Source organism: Pan paniscus, chromosome 18 (assembly GCF_029289425.2).
Source record: "Pan paniscus chromosome 18, NHGRI_mPanPan1-v2.0_pri, whole genome shotgun sequence".
NCBI classification, from domain to species: domain Eukaryota; kingdom Metazoa; phylum Chordata; class Mammalia; order Primates; family Hominidae; genus Pan; species Pan paniscus.
In genome coordinates this window covers 3,508,485-3,524,952 of record NC_073267.2, presented here as the reverse complement: position 1 = coordinate 3,524,952, position 16,468 = coordinate 3,508,485, and the positions used below count along the sequence as shown (strand labels likewise).

Genomic DNA, 16,468 nt, shown 5'->3' with positions numbered 1-16,468 from the left:
TCAGGCCTCCCCGGCGGCCCGCTCGCGTCCCCTCAGGCCCGCCCCCGCGAGCCCCTGCCTCCCGCCCTCCCCAATTCCTGGTTCCCTTGCCTCGAGCCCCTTCCCAGCGGCGGCCCCGCCCTACTCGCCCCTCCCGGAGACCCCGCCTGCTGTCCATCAACCCCGCGCCACCGCCCTCCCCGTGACAGTCCTTCCTCCGTGACAGCCCCTCCCCCGGGACAGCCTCTCTTCTTCTGCAACAGCCCCTCTTCCCTCGTGACAGCCCGTCCACTGCTCTGTTCGCCAGGGTTTCCCCACACCCACGGAGTGAACTCAGCCGCGGCCCAGCCTGGGAGGAACTTACCGTCTACTGGGAAAGGTGGCCAGCAGATGTGTCGGGCCTGGTGAGAGGGTGAGGCGAGACGGCCCGATCGCCCAGGGCCCCGGAAGCTGCGGAGGTCACCCCCGCCTGGCCTTAGCTCAGGGACACCCTGGATTCACGTGGGAGCCCCTGCTCCTGCCTCCCCCATCCCACCACTGAGGCTGTTGGGCCAGGCCAGTCATGCTAGAACGTAAGTCGTAGGGCAGGGACGGTGGGAGAACTGGGTTAAGATGCACAGGCCCAGGTCCCCGAGTGTGCCAGGGTTGGGCCTGGAGGCTGTGCTTGTGACCAGTGACCTCGAGGATCCCAACACCCTGGCTCCTGACTTGGAGAAACCCTGGGCTGGGACTCTGGGGTAATTAGAGTCAGAGGAAGAGTCTCCACAAGATGGAGGGCAGCCTGCCAGCCAGGCCCAGGTAGCATCGCTCCCCTCACCCCTCTACTCCCTCAGGTACTGGAGACTGCTCTTTTTAATTTTTTATTTATTATTATATATTTTTTTGAGATGGAGTTTTGCTCTTGTCGCCCAGTTGGAGTGCAGTGCCGCAATCTCGGCTCACCGCAACCTCCACCTCCTGGGTTCAAGCATTTCTCCTGCCTCAGCCTCTGAGTAGCTGGGACTACAGGCATGCGCCAGCACGCCCGGCTAATTTTTGTATTTTTAGTAGAGATGGGGTTTCACCATGTTGGCCAGGCTGGTCTCGAAGTCTTGACCTCAAGTGATCCACCCACCTTGCCTCCCGAAGTGCTGGGATTACAGCCGTGAGCCACCACACCCAGCCGCTCTATCGTTTTTTATAATACTTTGGTGCACCAGCCTCACCAACATGGTGAAACCACATCTCTACTAAAAATATAAAAATTATTCTAGTGTGTTGGCACACGCCTGTAATCCCAGCTACTCAGGAGGCTGAGGCAAGAGAATTACTTGAACCTGGGAGTCGGAGGCTGCAGTGAGCCGAGATCATACCACTGCACTCCAGCCTGGGCAACAGAGTGAGACCCTGTCTCAAAAACAAACAAACAAACAATACCTTGGGGCATAAAGTGTTCCACGGTCCAATCCAATTAAATTTTTTTTTTTTTTTTGAGACAGAGTCTCGCTCTGTTGCCCAGGCTGGAGTGCAGTGGCATAATCTTGGCTCACTGTAATCTCTGCCTACCAGGTTCAAGCAGTTCCCCTGCCTCAGCCTCCCGAGTAGCTGGGACTACAGGCATGCACCACCACGCCCAGCTAATTTTTGTATTTTTAGTAGAGATGGGGTTTCACCATGTTGGCCAGGCTGGACTCAAACTCCTCACCTCAGGTGATTTACTCACCTCAGCCTCCTAAAATGCTGGGATTACAGGCACACTGTGCCTGGCCAGATCCAATTAATTTTGAGCTCCTTTGACAGGGTGGCTTTTGAGGTCAGTGAGGTTTGTTCTGACTGCAGGCAGGCTCTTCCTAGCTAGCTCTTTCTCCACTTCTCTGTGGTAAACTAGCTGGCCTATGGTTCAGCTGGTTGCCCTAATGCGGGTACCAGTCTCTTCTTAATGGCTCACCACCAAAACTTCCACTGATTTTGACAGCCCCTTTAAACTTGAACTTCCCTACGCACTGTTTCAAACCAAGCCAATTTTCAGGGGGTTGGTGGGTGGGGAGAGCTCTATTTATGACCTACGTCTACCCCTAGGCTAAATATCTGTCTGAGCCATGCTGTGGAACTGGGGGCAGGACAGCGGGGCACCTCTCTGAGTGCTGCTATTGGTTTAGGAGCAGGTCGCTGGGTCGGGCAGGAGCCTCTGGCCTTCTTGGTTGCCCTCTCCCAGTGTGGAGCCTCCTTCCTACAAATGAGCTGGGGCTCCATGTTCCCAGCCTGCCGGGCCTGAGATATAGCCTCTATTCTATGCTTGGGGGCAGGTGGAAGAAAGGAGCCCCTGGCCTGTCTGCCACACTCAGCTGGAATTTAGCCTCTGCCATGTGGAGCTGGGAGGGTTGAGAAGTGCTGAGAACCTGGCCCTCCTGGGCAAACACCCTAACCCTTGACGGGGAGCTGGGGGAGAGGGAGCCCTTCTTCTTGGCCACACCTGCCCCCAGTGCTAGGCGGGGGGAGAGGGGTGCTGGAGGTGGGAGGGCAGGAGTGTCATGGCTCAGGTGCCAACAGGCTTGCCATTATTCCCAGGCCTTGGCAGGTTTTCTTGTGTAAACCTTTGTTTGCTGTGTGCCCTGGGCACCATGCCCAGAGGCTTTCAGTGCTTGCTTTTGAATAATCGTCACCAGTTGTGCTGTTTCACTGGGGCAGGGGTCCACGGAGCTGCACACACTGCCATTCTAGAAGTGGACACCACTAACTGGGTTTTGGCACGACAGTTATGAAAAAGAAAGACACTTGAGGGATTCCGGGTTTTCACTTTGAAATTGGAGATAAGGGATCGTGGGCTCGTGTAGTCTCGGAAGAGGTTGTGTAGTTTAGGATCAAAGAGCTGGCCGTGATGAGGGCAGGGATGCAGGCGCAGCCCGTCTGACTCCAAACTGCCTTGCTCTTAACCCGACTGCAAGACCCTCAAGAACACGGGCCCCATGGTTTTCCTCTTATGTTTCTATCATCTCTAAAATACAACAGCCTGGTGGGCAGGTGAGTATGAATCTGTCCTCTGCCTTTTCTTCGTAGGTGCTTATTTCTCCCATTGCCGTTTAAAGTAGAATAAGTGTGTGGTATAGACATAGCTCTCTTCTGTGGCCTCTTTGGGGCCACAGGGCCAGGTGGTATCAGAGTGGACATGCTGCCCTGTACTCAGCCTCTGTCTCTGCCCCCAGGGCCTCCTGCACTGGCCATGCCCGTGCCCACGGAGGGCACCCCGCCACCTCTGAGTGGCACCCCCATCCCAGTCCCGGCCTACTTCCGCCACGCAGAACCTGGATTCTCCCTCAAGAGGCCCAGGGGGCTCAGCCGGAGCCTCCCACCTCCGCCCCCTGCCAAGGGCAGCATTCCCATCAGCCGCCTCTTCCCTCCTCGGACCCCAGGCTGGCACCAGCTGCAGCCCCGGCGGGTGTCATTCCGGGGCGAGGCCTCAGAGACTCTGCAGAGCCCTGGGTATGACCCAAGCCGGCCAGAGTCCTTCTTCCAGCAGAGCTTCCAGAGGCTCAGCCGCCTGGGCCATGGCTCCTACGGAGAGGTCTTCAAGGTGAGTGAGGGGACGGCTTCTAGGCCCATCTGGGGGACCTCCTTTGTGTTTCTGCACCTCCCTTGGCAGGACAGTGTCCTGGGCAGCCTGATCCCCTTCCGTTCCCTACAGCCTCTCCCTGCTGGGCTCACAGGCTCCCTCCACATTTGACTTGGCTGCTCCCATCATCCCCAATGCAGGCCCCTCCAGGGGTTGCTCTGTGCATACTGGCCCCTTGTCCAGAGTCTGGCACGCCCTGCAGCAGCCCCTGTGCCATCTCCTCCGGCCCTGGCGCCAGCTGTGCAGCGTCCTTGGCGAGTCGGCCCAGCCTCTGGCACTGGCCCTGAGTGCAGTGCCTGGCCAGCCCTCCCCAGGCTGGCAGGCTTTGAGCTACCCCCTGCCTGCCACCTTGCTTTTCTTAAACACAGTTTCCAGTCATTTATATTTTCTTTTAGAGAGGAGTTTTCCCTTGTATGAGTCCTATATGAAGACAATTTTGTTAAAAAGTACAAACAACATTGGCCCCCAGGTCAGCTTTCTCACAGGGGAGCCCGCTTTTCACACCACAGCCTGGGCTGCCTGTGTTGCTCTGCAGCTGCTTTTTCCACCTCGTGACACATCCAAGAGGCCCCCTGGGGTCAGTGCAGGTCGGCCCTGGCTCCTCCGTCGCTGGGTCTCCACAGACCCAGCCCCAGGGATGGAAGTTTGTCTGGTTTTGTTATTACCCTGGGCAGGGGTCTGAGACAGATGCCAGCTACACCACCGTGCCCCGTGTGTGAACCCTTAATGGGGTCTGCCAGGTTGTCCCCCTATGTGATTGTGCCACTTGTGGCTCACCCTCACTCTGTGCGTGGGTACCACCTCCCTTCCAGGTGCGCTCCAAGGAGGACGGCCGGCTCTATGCGGTAAAGCGTTCCATGTCACCATTCCGGGGCCCCAAGGACCGGGCCCGCAAGTTGGCCGAGGTGGGCAGCCACGAGAAGGTGGGGCAGCACCCATGCTGCGTGCGGCTGGAGCAGGCCTGGGAGGAGGGCGGCATCCTGTACCTGCAGACGGAGCTGTGCGGGCCCAGCCTGCAGCAACACTGTGAGGCCTGGGGTGCCAGCCTGCCTGAGGCCCAGGTCTGGGGCTACCTGCGGGACACGCTGCTTGCCCTGGCCCATCTGCATGGCCAGGGCCTGGTGCACCTTGATGTCAAGCCTGCCAACATCTTCCTGGGGCCCCGGGGCCGCTGCAAGCTGGGTGACTTCGGACTGCTGGTGGAGCTGGGTACAGCAGGAGCTGGTGAGGTCCAGGAGGGAGACCCCCGCTACATGGCCCCCGAGCTGCTGCAGGGCTCCTATGGGACAGCAGCGGATGTGTTCAGGTGGGGACCGGGGCACGCCAGGTGTTTGGCAGGCTGTGGGAGGCCCTTCCTGGGACGGAAGCTCCATTCCCCAGGAGGGAAGCTCCACCCTAGCCCAGGACACCCGGCCTCAGAGCCACAAGGCTGAGACGCCATCCCTGCCCTCCAGTGGAGAGCGTCTCTGGTCAGGCTGCCTGTGAGCCTCGAACCCTCCAGAGCCACTTTGTGTAACCTGCCTCCTCACAGCTCCACAGGAGAAACAATTGTCACTCCATTTACAGCCAGATTAAGGGCCTTGCCGGAGCCCACTGCTAGCAAGTGGCATAGCTGAGACTGGCCCTAGGTGCTGGGTTCCAGGGTCCACACTGGTAACCACTGCCCTGATCATCAGGATAGTAATACCTGCCAGCAGTAACTGTGGTGCCTGTCCATCAGGGCACTGGGAGGACTCACCACTGTGGCTTGTGGGCTCCCTGGGCACAGAGCCCATATTCCATGATGTCCCCATCCTGCCCAGGGTTCATGATCAGGCCTGTTGGGGTCTCCCTTCCCCCTGCTTCCGCCCCTCCCTGACTGATGAAGACAGCAGCCCTCTCCCACCCACCTCCAAGAGGCAGCCCTGGACTGGGTCTGTGTCCCAGGGCCAACCCTGCCCCCTTCTGTCCCCATCCCGTCCCTGCCAGTCTGGGCCTCACCATCCTGGAAGTGGCATGCAACATGGAGCTGCCCCACGGTGGGGAGGGCTGGCAGCAGCTGCGCCAGGGCTACCTGCCCCCTGAGTTCACTGCCGGTGAGTGGGTGAGGGCGGGAGGGGGTGCTGCCACGGGCTCCTGGGGAGATAGTGCCTGGCCATGGAGGCACTGCTGGGCTCAGGGTGCAGTCGGTGTTCTGGGACCCCGATGTGGCCCTTCCTCACGGGCAGGTCTGTCTTCCGAGCTGCGTTCTGTCCTTGTCATGATGCTGGAGCCAGACCCCAAGCTGCGGGCCACGGCCGAGGCCCTGCTGGCACTGCCTGTGTTGAGGCAGCCGCGGGCCTGGGGTGTGCTGTGGTGCATGGCAGCGGAGGCCCTGAGCCGAGGGTGGGCCCTGTGGCAGGTAAGCTCCCGACAGTGGCGGCTGCCTGCCCTGCTCCCCAGCCCCGGGGGTCCGCCTGCCCACATCCTGAGCTCCTCTCCCCCACAGGCCCTGCTTGCCCTGCTCTGCTGGCTCTGGCATGGGCTGGCTCACCCTGCCAGCTGGCTACAGCCCCTGGGCCCGCCAGCCACCCCGCCTGGCTCACCACCCTGCAGTTTGCTCCTGGACAGCAGCCTCTCCAGCAACTGGGATGACGACAGCCTAGGGTGGGTTCAAGTGCAGGGTATGGGGGGCTAGGGGGAAGGTGGGGGATATCACCGGGGCTCCATGGAGATTTGTGGTGAATGGGGACCACTCCCACAAACCTGGCCCCCATCACATCCTGGGGAAGGGAACCAAGACTGGGGGGGTGTGGCCTGGCCAGGCTTAATGCAGCTGGGCATGTGGACTGGCCGTTCAGGGCATGGCTTCACACTTAGGGCACCAGCACCCCAGGGAGTGGCTGGCCGTGCAGCCCCGACCCCAGTGGAGGCTGCCAGTGCCCAGGGATAAAACATTGTCCCTTCTCTGGGAAGAGAAAGCCTCTGGAGTCTGGGGAGCCCTGCCCTGGGTACAAGTCCTTGGTCCCTGGGGCCTGGTGTCTTGAGTGAGAGGCTGTAATTAGGAAACCACACGCTCAGGGCAGACAGCTCTTGGGGACTCTGCCGTTAGCCCCTTCCTTACAAACACATCACCTCATCCCTCGGGGGCACTTGATAGCAGACAAGAAGTTCCAGAAAGGCTTACATTTACTAAAAGTTTATTTCAAATCTGCCTCAAAGTCCATGTGTTCTGAAAAGGACAGAGGGGGCCTTGGAGTGCAGCCAGATGGAAGGACTTTGAAGGCTGTCCAAGTGCTGCTTTCAGAGTGCACCAAGTTTTTATTGTCCCTGACTGTGGCTCCCTGCCTGTTTGTCAGGCGGGAGCCTGGAGCCTGCACAGGGACAGAGCTGGTTTCATCCGGCACTCCCTAGCCCTGGACACCCTCCTTGTCTCGCCTGCCCTCCTGCAGGCCCTCACTCTCCCCTGAGGCTGTCCTGGCCCGGACTGTGGGGAGCACCTCCACCCCCCGGAGCAGGTGCACACCCAGGTAAGCAGGTCCAGGGGCTGGGGTGGGCAGGGCTAGCTTTTGGATCCTGAGTGTCACTACTCTCTCCTCCCAGGGATGCCCTGGACCTAAGTGACATCAACTCAGAGCCTCCTCGGGGCTCCTTCCCCTCCTTTGAGCCTCGGAACCTCCTCAGCCTGTTTGAGGACACCCTAGACCCAACCTGAGCCCCAGACTCTGCCTCTGCACTTTTAACCTTTTATCCTGTGTCTCTCCCGTCGCCCTTGAAAGCTGGGGCCCCTCGGGAACTCCCATGGTCTTCTCTGCCTGGCCGTGTCTAATAAAAAGTATTTGAACCTTGGGAGCACCCAAGCTTGCTCATGTGGCAACATGGCCCTTCCTATCCCTTTATTGATGTCATCCAGGGTCTTAACGCCCCTGAGGCTGAGCCCTGCTGCAGAACCCAGCACTCCTGGCCTTGGGCCAGCAGCTGAAGCCCCATGCTGTGTGGAGCAAAGAGGTTTCCTGAGCAGGCACATCCCCCGGTGGGTACCTGGAGCTGTTGGGAGTATGGCACTCAAGGTGGAGGGCAGGCACGGCTCAGGGGTCCCAGGATCTGAGGCCGCTAAGCTCCCTGTGTCAGTTTCCTGGAAGAAGCAGCTGCAGCCCTTGTGCCTGTGGCCAGCTGGTACAAGAAGGGTCCATGCCCCCTTGGTCCTTTTGTCCTGAATGCCTTACTCCATAGTCTCTGGGCAGAGGGAGCCAGGGCGGGCAAGCTTGTGGCTGCTGGGAGGGCTGGTATGCAGGGCAGAAAGATGGAGATCAGGAAGACTGGCCAGAGGCCTGGTGGGAGGAACAGAATAGGGTGAGGAGGCTCTGGGCTGGCGGCCTGGCAGGACTTGAACTCTCAGAGCAAGACATGACCCCAGAGTCCCTCTCTGGTCTAACCCCACAGGTCACAGAGGGTAAAGAGGTCCCAAGAGGGAAAGGTTTCCTTCCAGCTGACACAGTAAAATAGGAGCTTGGAGGGAAAAGGCAGGGAAGGAAGTTGGAGCGCCATGGCATGGGTGGAAGAGGTCAGTCCACAGGGAAGAACGGGTGAACAGGGCTCCTGCTAAGACATCTCATGAGCTGGAAGCATCCAAGGAGCCAGCCCCTTGCAGACGAGTTGGGAGGAACACCTGGTGTTGCTAACTCTAGGAGGCTGCTGTGGGCAGGCTGGCATGGCAGCTCAGTCCCGGGGACAGGCGTGGTGGGCAGCCCAGAGCAGGTCGGGCACGACGCCGGCGTGCAGCTGCAGGATGGAGCCCACGCTCAGCAGGTGCATGATCTGGTGGGAGTTGCCCCAGTAGTCAAAGCGGCCGGGTCCCCAGCGCTCGGGCAGACGGGCTACATTTACCAGTCCCCCAAGCAGCGCCAGTGCGTCCATGCGCAGGTAGCAGGGCAGGGAGCCTGGAGCCCCTGAACCCAGACCCACTCCCCGGGCCCCGAATACCAGTAGGCGGGCAGCAGCCTGCCATCCAAATGCCCGGAGCCGAGCACTGGTGGAGGGGGCGGTGAGGGCACGCCAGCCGGCCACACCTGACAACACAGTGTAGCCCACCAGGGCAGCCGGGCGCAGCCAGGGCCTGCAGGCCAGGGTGCAGTGGATGATGGGCAGGGCCCCTGCACAAGAGGAGAGAACAGGAGAGGGCATGTCATTGTGAGGGTCCACCCGCCCTTCCCTACCCATGGCTTGTATGCGTGCCCCATGCCTCTCCCGCCGGTGGCTCCAGCTCCCATCCCTTGGGCCCTGACTCACCAAGGGTGTTGACAAGGCAGACCCCACACATGTCCAGGGCGAGGAGCCGGGCGTACACAGCGCTGCCCCCTTGGTGGCACATGAAGAGGTGATAGAGCACGGAGCCTGCAGGGGGTGCAAGGCAGGCCACGCAGTGTGTGCCTCCCAGCCAGCCATCCTTGCCCAGCTGACCCCAGGGCATGGTCATTGGCACCAGCACCAGGAAGCCCAGCAGGGCCAGCCCTAGGGAGGGAGACAGTCATCTACCAGATAGTTTCAGTCACGTCCTCAAGGGGACCACGGTTCAGACACAACACAGGACAGAGCAAGACAGGTCCAGGTAATGCTGTCATCCAGCTGGCGGCCTGGCCTTGGCCAGAGACAGGCCCTGGGCAAAAGGCTTTTGGCACTGGTTACTTATCATGGCTCAGGATGGTCTGGGAAGTAGAGACCATGATCCCCACTTTGCAGGTGAGGAAACAGACTTGGAGGGGCTGAGTGACCGGCCCCGGGTGAGCCCAGCAGGTAAGCAATGGCAGACGACAGGCCTAGGCCATCCCACTCCCACACTGCTCTCCCCACACAAGCAGGTCACAGGAGAAGCCTAAGGCAGCGAAACCTCAAGTTGAGTTGTGAAGAGGACACATGAGCAGTGATGCCAGCCCGGGGCCACTTGGCTTGCTCTTCCCAACCCAAGTCCTCCCCTCTCCATAAGTGTCCAGACAAATGGAGGCACTGGGCCTTTTTATCTTCTATAAAGGGGTGAGGCCAGGTGGGGGAAGACAAGTCCAGAATGAAGGGAAGGGGGCTTCGAGGGGCTTGTCCCATCTCCCCAGACCTCTCCCTGGGGAGTGTGATTCCAGCCTAGCCCTTTCTGGGAGGTCTCCACCCCTCCCTGCCGGCCTCTAGTACTGGCCTCCCAGGGGCCAAACGGGGCTCCGAAGGCTGCCCACCCTTGTGGGAATGTGGCCTGGCAAAAGCTTGGGAAAGGCACCCAGGCTGGGCCAGGCCGCTCAGGGCCCCTTGCCCGCCTGGGGCAGCTCAAGGACGGGCAGGGCTGTGTCAGCAGAGCTCCGCGGGGCGCGGAGGAGGGGCCGGACGCCTGTTGGGGGAAGAAGGAGCCGCCACCAGGCGGAGCCCCAAGACAGAGCGGCTTGGGGCGGGGGCGTCAGGACGGCGGCGCTGGGAGGCTCCTCCCGGGCCCTCCTCATCGCAGTCAACACCATCTCCTGGCTGGGTGCTGGCAGGAGAGGGTTCCCAGGGCGCTGGGATTACAGAGGCCGGACACCATGCTCCCTACCTCTGGGGCTCAGAGGGATTAAGCAGGCTCAGACCCTACTCTGCTCCCCTCCTGACCCGGCCCCCACCCGCCGGGAAAGCGGAAGCTGGCAGCGCGGCCCGGGACAATGGCAGCTTTGTCACCGCGGCTACTGGCGGTGCCAGGGCCGGGGCAGCCCAGGACTTGGGCGCTGGGGCCCTCCTCGGCCTCAGTGCCCCCGGCCCAACGCGGGCAGGGCGGCCGGGGGTGTGGGAAGCGCGTTGCGGGACGCGGCTCACCGTGCGTGTAGATGTTGCCCAGTTCGTTGTGCAGGTAGAAGAGGCTGCGCAGGCAGCCCGAGCCGCTGCTGGCGGGCCGGTACCCGGTCAGCACGAACTTATTGAACTGCAGGTGCGGCGGCGAGCTGGCCCAGTCCAGCAGGCGCGGCCCGGCCAGGAACGCCATGGTCCGCACCGCGCGGGCAGCCCGTGCTCCTACTGTCCCCGAGCCTCCTCCTCAGTGGGGCCGCAGCGCGGGAAGGCCCATCACTGCCTGGCGCCGGGCGCCCGGCGCCCACCCATCGCCCTGCGCTCGATCGGCGCACGCGCTGGCTAGGGGGTCCCAGCCCGCGCCCCTCCGGCGCTGCGCACGCGCGAGTCCGTCGCCCCCGCGCCGGGGCGGAGGCTGGGGACGCACCGGACGCCTGAGCGCACTGCGGTCGGCTCCGCCGAGGCAGACGCGCCGCAGGGACAGCTCGCGGCGGCGGCGGCGGCGGTGGCCGGTAGTCTCTCTGCAGCCGGGAGGACGGGCGCGGCCGGACGCGGGAGGGGACGCCAGGCTCCGCCCAGGCTCCTAGTTCCCGCCGGCCGGCCAGCGTTTCGCGCGCCGGGCTCCTGACGTCGGCGCAGCAAGAGCCAATGGGCGTGGCCGGCGGGGAGGCTCCGCCCCGAGGCCGCCCAGGCCTCGCCTCCTAGCATAGTGTGCGCGATCCCAGCCTCATTTGCATGGGGTGGCTGTGGGCTTGCGACCCAACGTTCTGGGTCCTGCGGGCTCCGCTAGAGTGACCCTGGCACCTCGCGTCCCTCAGAACTGTGCATCCGGATTTTCCGCGTGACACCCAGGTCTCCGTACCTTTGGGCACCCACCCTCGGGGGCACAGTCCTGCCACCCAGACCGGGCTCTGTCCAAGGTGCTGCCGGACGGGCCCGGCCTACATCCGGTACGCCCCCGCTCCAAAATGATCTTTCCGCCGGCTGGACTCCCGAGTGCAGCAAGGCGCTCCACGGTACCCAGGCCTCTGAAGGCGTGCCTCACGCGCCCGCAGCCGTCGGGAGAGGCCCTATCCTTCGCGCTAGGCTTCTCGGAGCGTGGGCCCGGCCCAACTTGCTCCCAGTTATCGCCCACAAGGCGCACCCTTGCGGGGCCCTACCAAGGATAGACAGGAAACAGATTGGAGGCCAGGGGAGCAAAGTCGACCTCCGCCCCGTCCACCCTGAGCAGGGACCGGGAAGGCACCCCTTCTTCAGCATAACGCTGCCCACGATCCTCCTCCCCTTCCACCCCCGCCTTCTACAGGACTCCACCCACCCACCCATCTGTCTGTGTTCTCGGTCCTTCTCTGCATTCCAGGCAGCTCCACCAAAGTCTGCGTGCAACGCCCTTCATTTGCATGGACACACGCAACCCTCGGCGCCTGTATGGTCATTAACATGCTCCTCCCACCACGGAAGAACTTTCGAGGCCCGTACCAAAGTAGATCCTTTATTCAAAATCTGTGGGGGTCTTTTTGACTGTTTTTGTTGACCTGTGACCTCTCACTGAGGACGGCAGTCCAGGACCACCCCCAGAGGGGTTCAAAGACCTCCGAAACCAGAGACCACCCCCACATAAAGGTCCATGGAGAGGGCCTGGACCATCTGGACCCCCACGGTCAGGCCAAGTCCCAGATAATAGCACCAGATGTTTCCTGTCCGACTTTTGGTCTCCCCAAGACGACCAGAGGCCGAGCTGCCCCTACACAGGCGCAAGGCCGAGGCAGGGCGCAGCACAGCATCTCAGGTGTCCATCTCGCCGGCGGCGGGCCCAGCGGACGGACCCTCGGGGCCCAGAGTCAGAGAGCGGAGATGAGCGAGCGCAGGGAGCTCTGGCTGGAGGCACTCAGAGGCCGGTAGCCCGCGGCAGAACCCTCAGCCTGGGGGTCCCCGGGGGAGCAGGGCAAGGCCACCCCTCGGGGCTGTCGGTACCACACAGCCCAGCTTCTCCTGGGGCCCCTGGAAGGCCCCAGCGCCGGGGGCCCTTTTCCCGGAGCCAGCAGACAGCTCCTAGAGAGGGAGCAGACATCAGCCGAGCCCGTCCAATGCCGCTGCAGCGTCCTGCTCTACCTGCGATCCCGCGCGCGATCCTGTGCGTGGACCCAAAGCCTCGCTCCCTTAAGAACCCAGGAGTTCCTTCCTAGCTCTGTTCCCTTCTGGGGCTCCAGCTCCCCACCACCGGTCCGCCCTCAGGCCTTGCCCCAGCGCCCCGCACCGTCGGCGCAGCGGACGCAGCAGCCCCAGGAGCAGCAGCAGCAGCACCGAGACAGCCGTCACCGTCGAGAAGACCCGGGCTGCGGGCACACGGCTGCGGTGAGGATGGGCGCGAGGGGGCGGCTCCCTGACTCACTCCCGTCCTGCGCGCCCGCCTCACCCCCAATAGCGGCCGGCGGAGCCCCAGGCCTGGGGCTGCAGCTCACGTTGGCCCCGTCGAGGGGCGCCGCGGGGGTCTGGGCCGAGCCCTCGGGGGCCTCTGGGTCCTCAGCGACGTCCTGCAGCCCTGCGGAGAGGGGCGTGAGGCGGGGTGGGGAGAGCGGGGTGGGAACAGCGGGCAGGGCGCGCCGAGCTGAGGCTCACCGCGGTAGGTGAGCGCGAAGCCTTGCGCGTGGCCGCGCGCGTCGCTTCGGAAGGTGAGCAGCAGCGCGGCAGTGCCCAGGCGCAGCGGCCCGGACGGCGGTGGGCGGGCGCCATCGAAGGCGCGGAGCAGGCTGCCCGAAGCCGCGTCGCGCAGCTCCAGCCGGTCGCGCGGGTCGGCCAGCTCGAAGAGGCGGAAGGTGAGCTCCAGCGCGGCGCCTGGCGGGCCCAGGGCCCAGCTGCAGTTCCGGTCCGGCCCGTACTCGTCCGGGAAGTCCGGGGAGTAGATGACGCCCTGAGGCGCTGTCCAGTTCCCCTGGCAGGAGCCCACCGACACTGCGGGCGGGGCCGGCAGTCAGGACTCTGAGGACCAGAACACGGCGGCTCCCCTGCCCGGCCAGGCCCCACCTCGAGGCCCGCCCAGGCCCCTGGTCCCCGCCCACTCCTCACCTTCATAGACGCCCAGACGCCCATCGCCGCCACACAGCTGTCCAGGGTGGCCGAAACAGATCTGGTCACAGTCGGTGGCGGGGGCCAGGCGTCCCCGGGCCAGGTCGCTTTCAGAGCCACAGAAGCAGGCGTAACCGGCCTCCACGCCCGCCAGCTGGGAGTACAGACTGGGTGACCCCAGGGCAGGGGCTGGGGTAGGGGTGAAGTGGTGGGGGCCTGGGGTCGGGGTGGGAATCGGGCTGGAGGTTCAGAAACCGGTGTCTGGGTTTGGCAACCGAGTGTTGGGAGTTGAGTGTGGTCTTTAGGTCCAGGTCAGGGGTCACTGGTCTGGGCCCGTGAGCAGTACCTGGTACCCCTTCATGCGGCAGAAGCGTAGGCACACCTGGACCGTGAGCTTCGTGGAGGTGCCGCTGGGGCCGCTGAGGGCTGGGGGTGCCCCTGAGTCCACAAAGCATCCCAGGTAGCCTGGCACTGAGGGGGCAGAGTCAGACTTCCGTGACTCTGAAAACAACCCTCCTCCCAGATGCAGCAGCGTTCCCACCTCTGTCCAGCCGCACTACTCACTGTGACAGGAGGGGATGTCGCAGTAGCGCCAGTAGATGCCCTCCTCTGTCTCAGCCACGTAGCACCACGGCTGCACGTCACCGTCTGGGTTACTGCGGGTGGGAGGGAGGTGGTGGGGGTCCCACCACCCCAAGAATAGCAAACCCAGGCCCGGCCCCGCAGCCTATGCTCAAAGTGGCCTTCAAGGCTCTGTGCCTGTGAGCGGCTGTGCTGCCTGCTGTACACCCACAAATTCCAGTTTTGTCTACGCAGAGCTCTGCCTGATGAAGGAACTGGACGTCGACTTCCGAGTGGACAGCGGGAAGTCATTAAAGGGGACTTGAGAGCTGTTTTTAGGCTTCAGCTGTTGCTAGACTTGACTCCATATATGAGGACTTTGAGGCCATCTGTATTCTTCACCCCCACCTGGCATGGGCCTCAGCCACTTCCGTCCCTCAAACCCCACTTTTTTTTTTTTTTTTTTTTGAGACGAGTCTCGCTCTGTCACCCAGGCTAGAGTGCAGTGGCGCGATCTCTGCTCACTGCAAGCTCCGCCTCCCGGGTTCAAGCGATTCTCCTGCCTCAGCCTCCTGAGTAGCTGGGATTACAGGCGCCCGCCACCATGCCCCGCTAATTTTTTTGTATTTTTAGTAGAAATGGGGTTTCACCATGGTAGCCAGGCTGGTCTCGAACTCCTGACCTCAGATGATCTGCCTGCCTTGGCCTCCCAAAGTGCTGAGATTACAGGCTGAGCCACCGCGCCTGGCCTCCAACCCCACTTAAAAGCAGAAGTGAGCTCCTGAGCTTTGCGGCTCTCCTCCCGCTGGGTCCATCCTGCCTCAGACCGTAGCTGTGGCTCTGAACCCCAAAATAAGTTGTATGACAAGAGCCCCACTCTGACAAGGCCCCGCCCATTCGGCCCCCCCTCTGACCAGGCCCCGCCCATACGGGTCCTTTGAGTGCCCAGGTCCGTTTCTCTCCTGGCCCTGAACTGAGGCTCTGCAGAAATTGTGCACCTGAGGAGGATCCCTTTTGCGCCAGGGTTCCGCGCGCCCCGCCCCGCCCCGCCCCGCCCCTCATTCTGGCCCCGCCCCCAGGTTCTCCAGGAGGCTGGGCTGCCAGTCCACGGCAGACCTCCACCCCGCCCGCACAGACGCCCCGCTTCGGGCCATCCCTGCAATGGTGAGCCCAGCCTCGCCCCCAGCGCAGGCCCCGCCCCTCACCGGCAGAAGTTGTGCGCGCCCAGCCCCCAGCGGCCCTGGGGGTCGCTGGCGCTGCTGTAGCTGTGTTGCTGCGTCTGGTCCCAGAAGAGGCACGGGCGGCCCGCCCCGCGCGGGCCAGTGCGGTTCTGGTGGCCGCGGTAGTCAGCCCCATTCACCTGGAAGCATTCGGACAAGCCTGCACGGCAAAGGCGGGGCCTGGGGAGGTCCGGACCCACGCCGGGCATCCTCGCGCCCCTACGCCACCTCCCGCCTGGGTCCCCAGCCAGCGACCCCGCACCCGCCCCTGCAGGAGCCCTCGGGCTGCTCAGCTGCTCCGGCCACCTGCTCTGTCCCCCTCCCCAGCCTTGGGGGCCTGGCCCTGGGGGCGGAGGCCGAGGAAGGGGTGGTGAACACGGCCCGACAGCCGTGCGGGGACTTACCTGGACTGTGCAGGCTCCCAGCCGAGGCCCCACGCGGCTGCAGCAGCGGGAGGAAGAGGAGAAAGAGGAAGCCCTGCAGGGCTTGTGTCCCCATCGCTCTCAACCAAGGATAGGTCACCCTCGCCCGGACACGGCCCGGGCTGCCCCCGGGGTCGCTTCGGGGTCTCCCAGGAGACCTAGGGGGCGTTGTCCTCTGACAGTCTGCCCTCGTCCGACTCTGAGCCGCGCTTTCCGTCTGGGGTGGGTAAATCTCTCCTGGGGGTCTTTGCCTCCCAGGGCCTCTGCCCCTAGAGGCGTCTCTCTGTCCCTGTCCCTACCCGGGTCTCTCCGGGGGGAATCTGGCCGGGGGCGTTCTCAGTCTCTGTCTCAGCGAGCTCTGGGCGGTGCCTCAGCCTCTACGCCCGCCCCCTCCCACTGAGCCTAGCTCTCGGCGTCTCCCTCGCCCAGGTCTCCAACGGGCTGACTCCTGCCCCCCTCGCATCCCTCCGTGGGTCCCTCCCCCTGGGTCTCTCCCTCCCCCCATGGGAGGCCGGGAAGCCCCGCCCAGCACTGGAGCGGAGGCAGCAGGTCCAGACGCCTCCCACGCCCGCTCCCCCGACCCCGGGCGTCCAGCGCTTCCCGGCCCCCTCTCCCTCTGGTCGGTGCCGGTTCAAGTGGGAAGGTGTGGAGGGGGACAGGCGGGGCAAGCGGACGGAAGGCCCTTAAAATGGGAGATACAGAACCCCCTCCCGTGGTCGCACGCGCCCCAGGACACCCGGAATGTCCGAGTTACAAGCGCCCTCCTCCCAGTGCACGCACGCGCTCGCACTCTCTCCCATTCATTGCCAGGCGCTCACGCGCACACTTTCTTCGGATCCGCACGCCCCTCCCGCCCCTGGTCCAGATGCCGCTGGCCT

The 16,468-nt window shown here is 63.3% G+C and overlaps 3 protein-coding genes across 10 annotated transcripts in view; 1 reads left to right on the top strand and 2 right to left on the bottom strand.

Moving 5' to 3' along the window:
- PKMYT1 (protein kinase, membrane associated tyrosine/threonine 1) overlaps positions 1-7,375 on the top strand; it is a 31,910-nt gene extending 24,535 nt beyond the window's left edge. For 4 of the 7 annotated variants that reach the window (XM_055100732.2, XM_055100730.2, XM_003804680.7 and 1 more), the window contains exons 3-10: positions 287-551; positions 3,162-3,529; positions 4,381-4,874; positions 5,537-5,643; positions 5,776-5,948; positions 6,036-6,193; positions 6,979-7,056; positions 7,130-7,375. In XM_055100732.2, the coding sequence (XP_054956707.1) occupies positions 542-551; positions 3,162-3,529; positions 4,381-4,874; positions 5,537-5,643; positions 5,776-5,948; positions 6,036-6,193; positions 6,979-7,056; positions 7,130-7,241 (1,500 nt within the window). In that variant the 5' untranslated portion in view covers positions 287-541 and the 3' untranslated portion in view covers positions 7,242-7,375. The remainder of the gene's footprint in view (positions 1-286; positions 552-3,161; positions 3,530-4,380; positions 4,875-5,536; positions 5,644-5,775; positions 5,949-6,035; positions 6,194-6,978; positions 7,057-7,129) is intronic. The other 3 variants (XM_034939640.3, XM_055100733.2, XM_034939639.3) reach the window with 2 other exon arrangements.
- On the bottom strand, positions 6,710-10,966 carry PAQR4 (progestin and adipoQ receptor family member 4). Its single transcript, XM_003804684.6, has 3 exons — positions 10,352-10,966; positions 8,816-9,037; positions 6,710-8,679 (listed from the first exon to the last, which is right to left on the bottom strand). The coding sequence occupies exons 1-3, from the start codon at positions 10,515-10,517 to the stop codon at positions 8,246-8,248; spliced, it is 822 nt and encodes a 273-aa protein (XP_003804732.1). The 5' UTR covers positions 10,518-10,966; the 3' UTR covers positions 6,710-8,245.
- Positions 10,967-12,030: 1,064 nt separating this feature from the next.
- Positions 12,031-16,024, bottom strand: KREMEN2 (kringle containing transmembrane protein 2). Of its 2 annotated transcripts, XM_003804677.6 has the most exons (9): positions 15,573-16,024; positions 15,154-15,328; positions 13,952-14,043; positions 13,734-13,858; positions 13,388-13,541; positions 12,941-13,273; positions 12,738-12,863; positions 12,579-12,657; positions 12,031-12,373 (listed from the first exon to the last, which is right to left on the bottom strand). In XM_003804677.6, exons 1-9 carry the CDS (start codon positions 15,664-15,666, stop codon positions 12,163-12,165), a joined length of 1,389 nt encoding a protein of 462 aa, XP_003804725.2. In that variant the 5' UTR covers positions 15,667-16,024; the 3' UTR covers positions 12,031-12,162. The 2 variants fall into 2 exon arrangements, with proteins under 2 accessions (XP_003804725.2, XP_003804724.2); XM_003804676.6 differs by lacking the exon at positions 12,579-12,657 and having other exon boundaries at positions 12,078-12,373.
- Between the last annotated feature and the right edge of the window lie 444 nt (positions 16,025-16,468).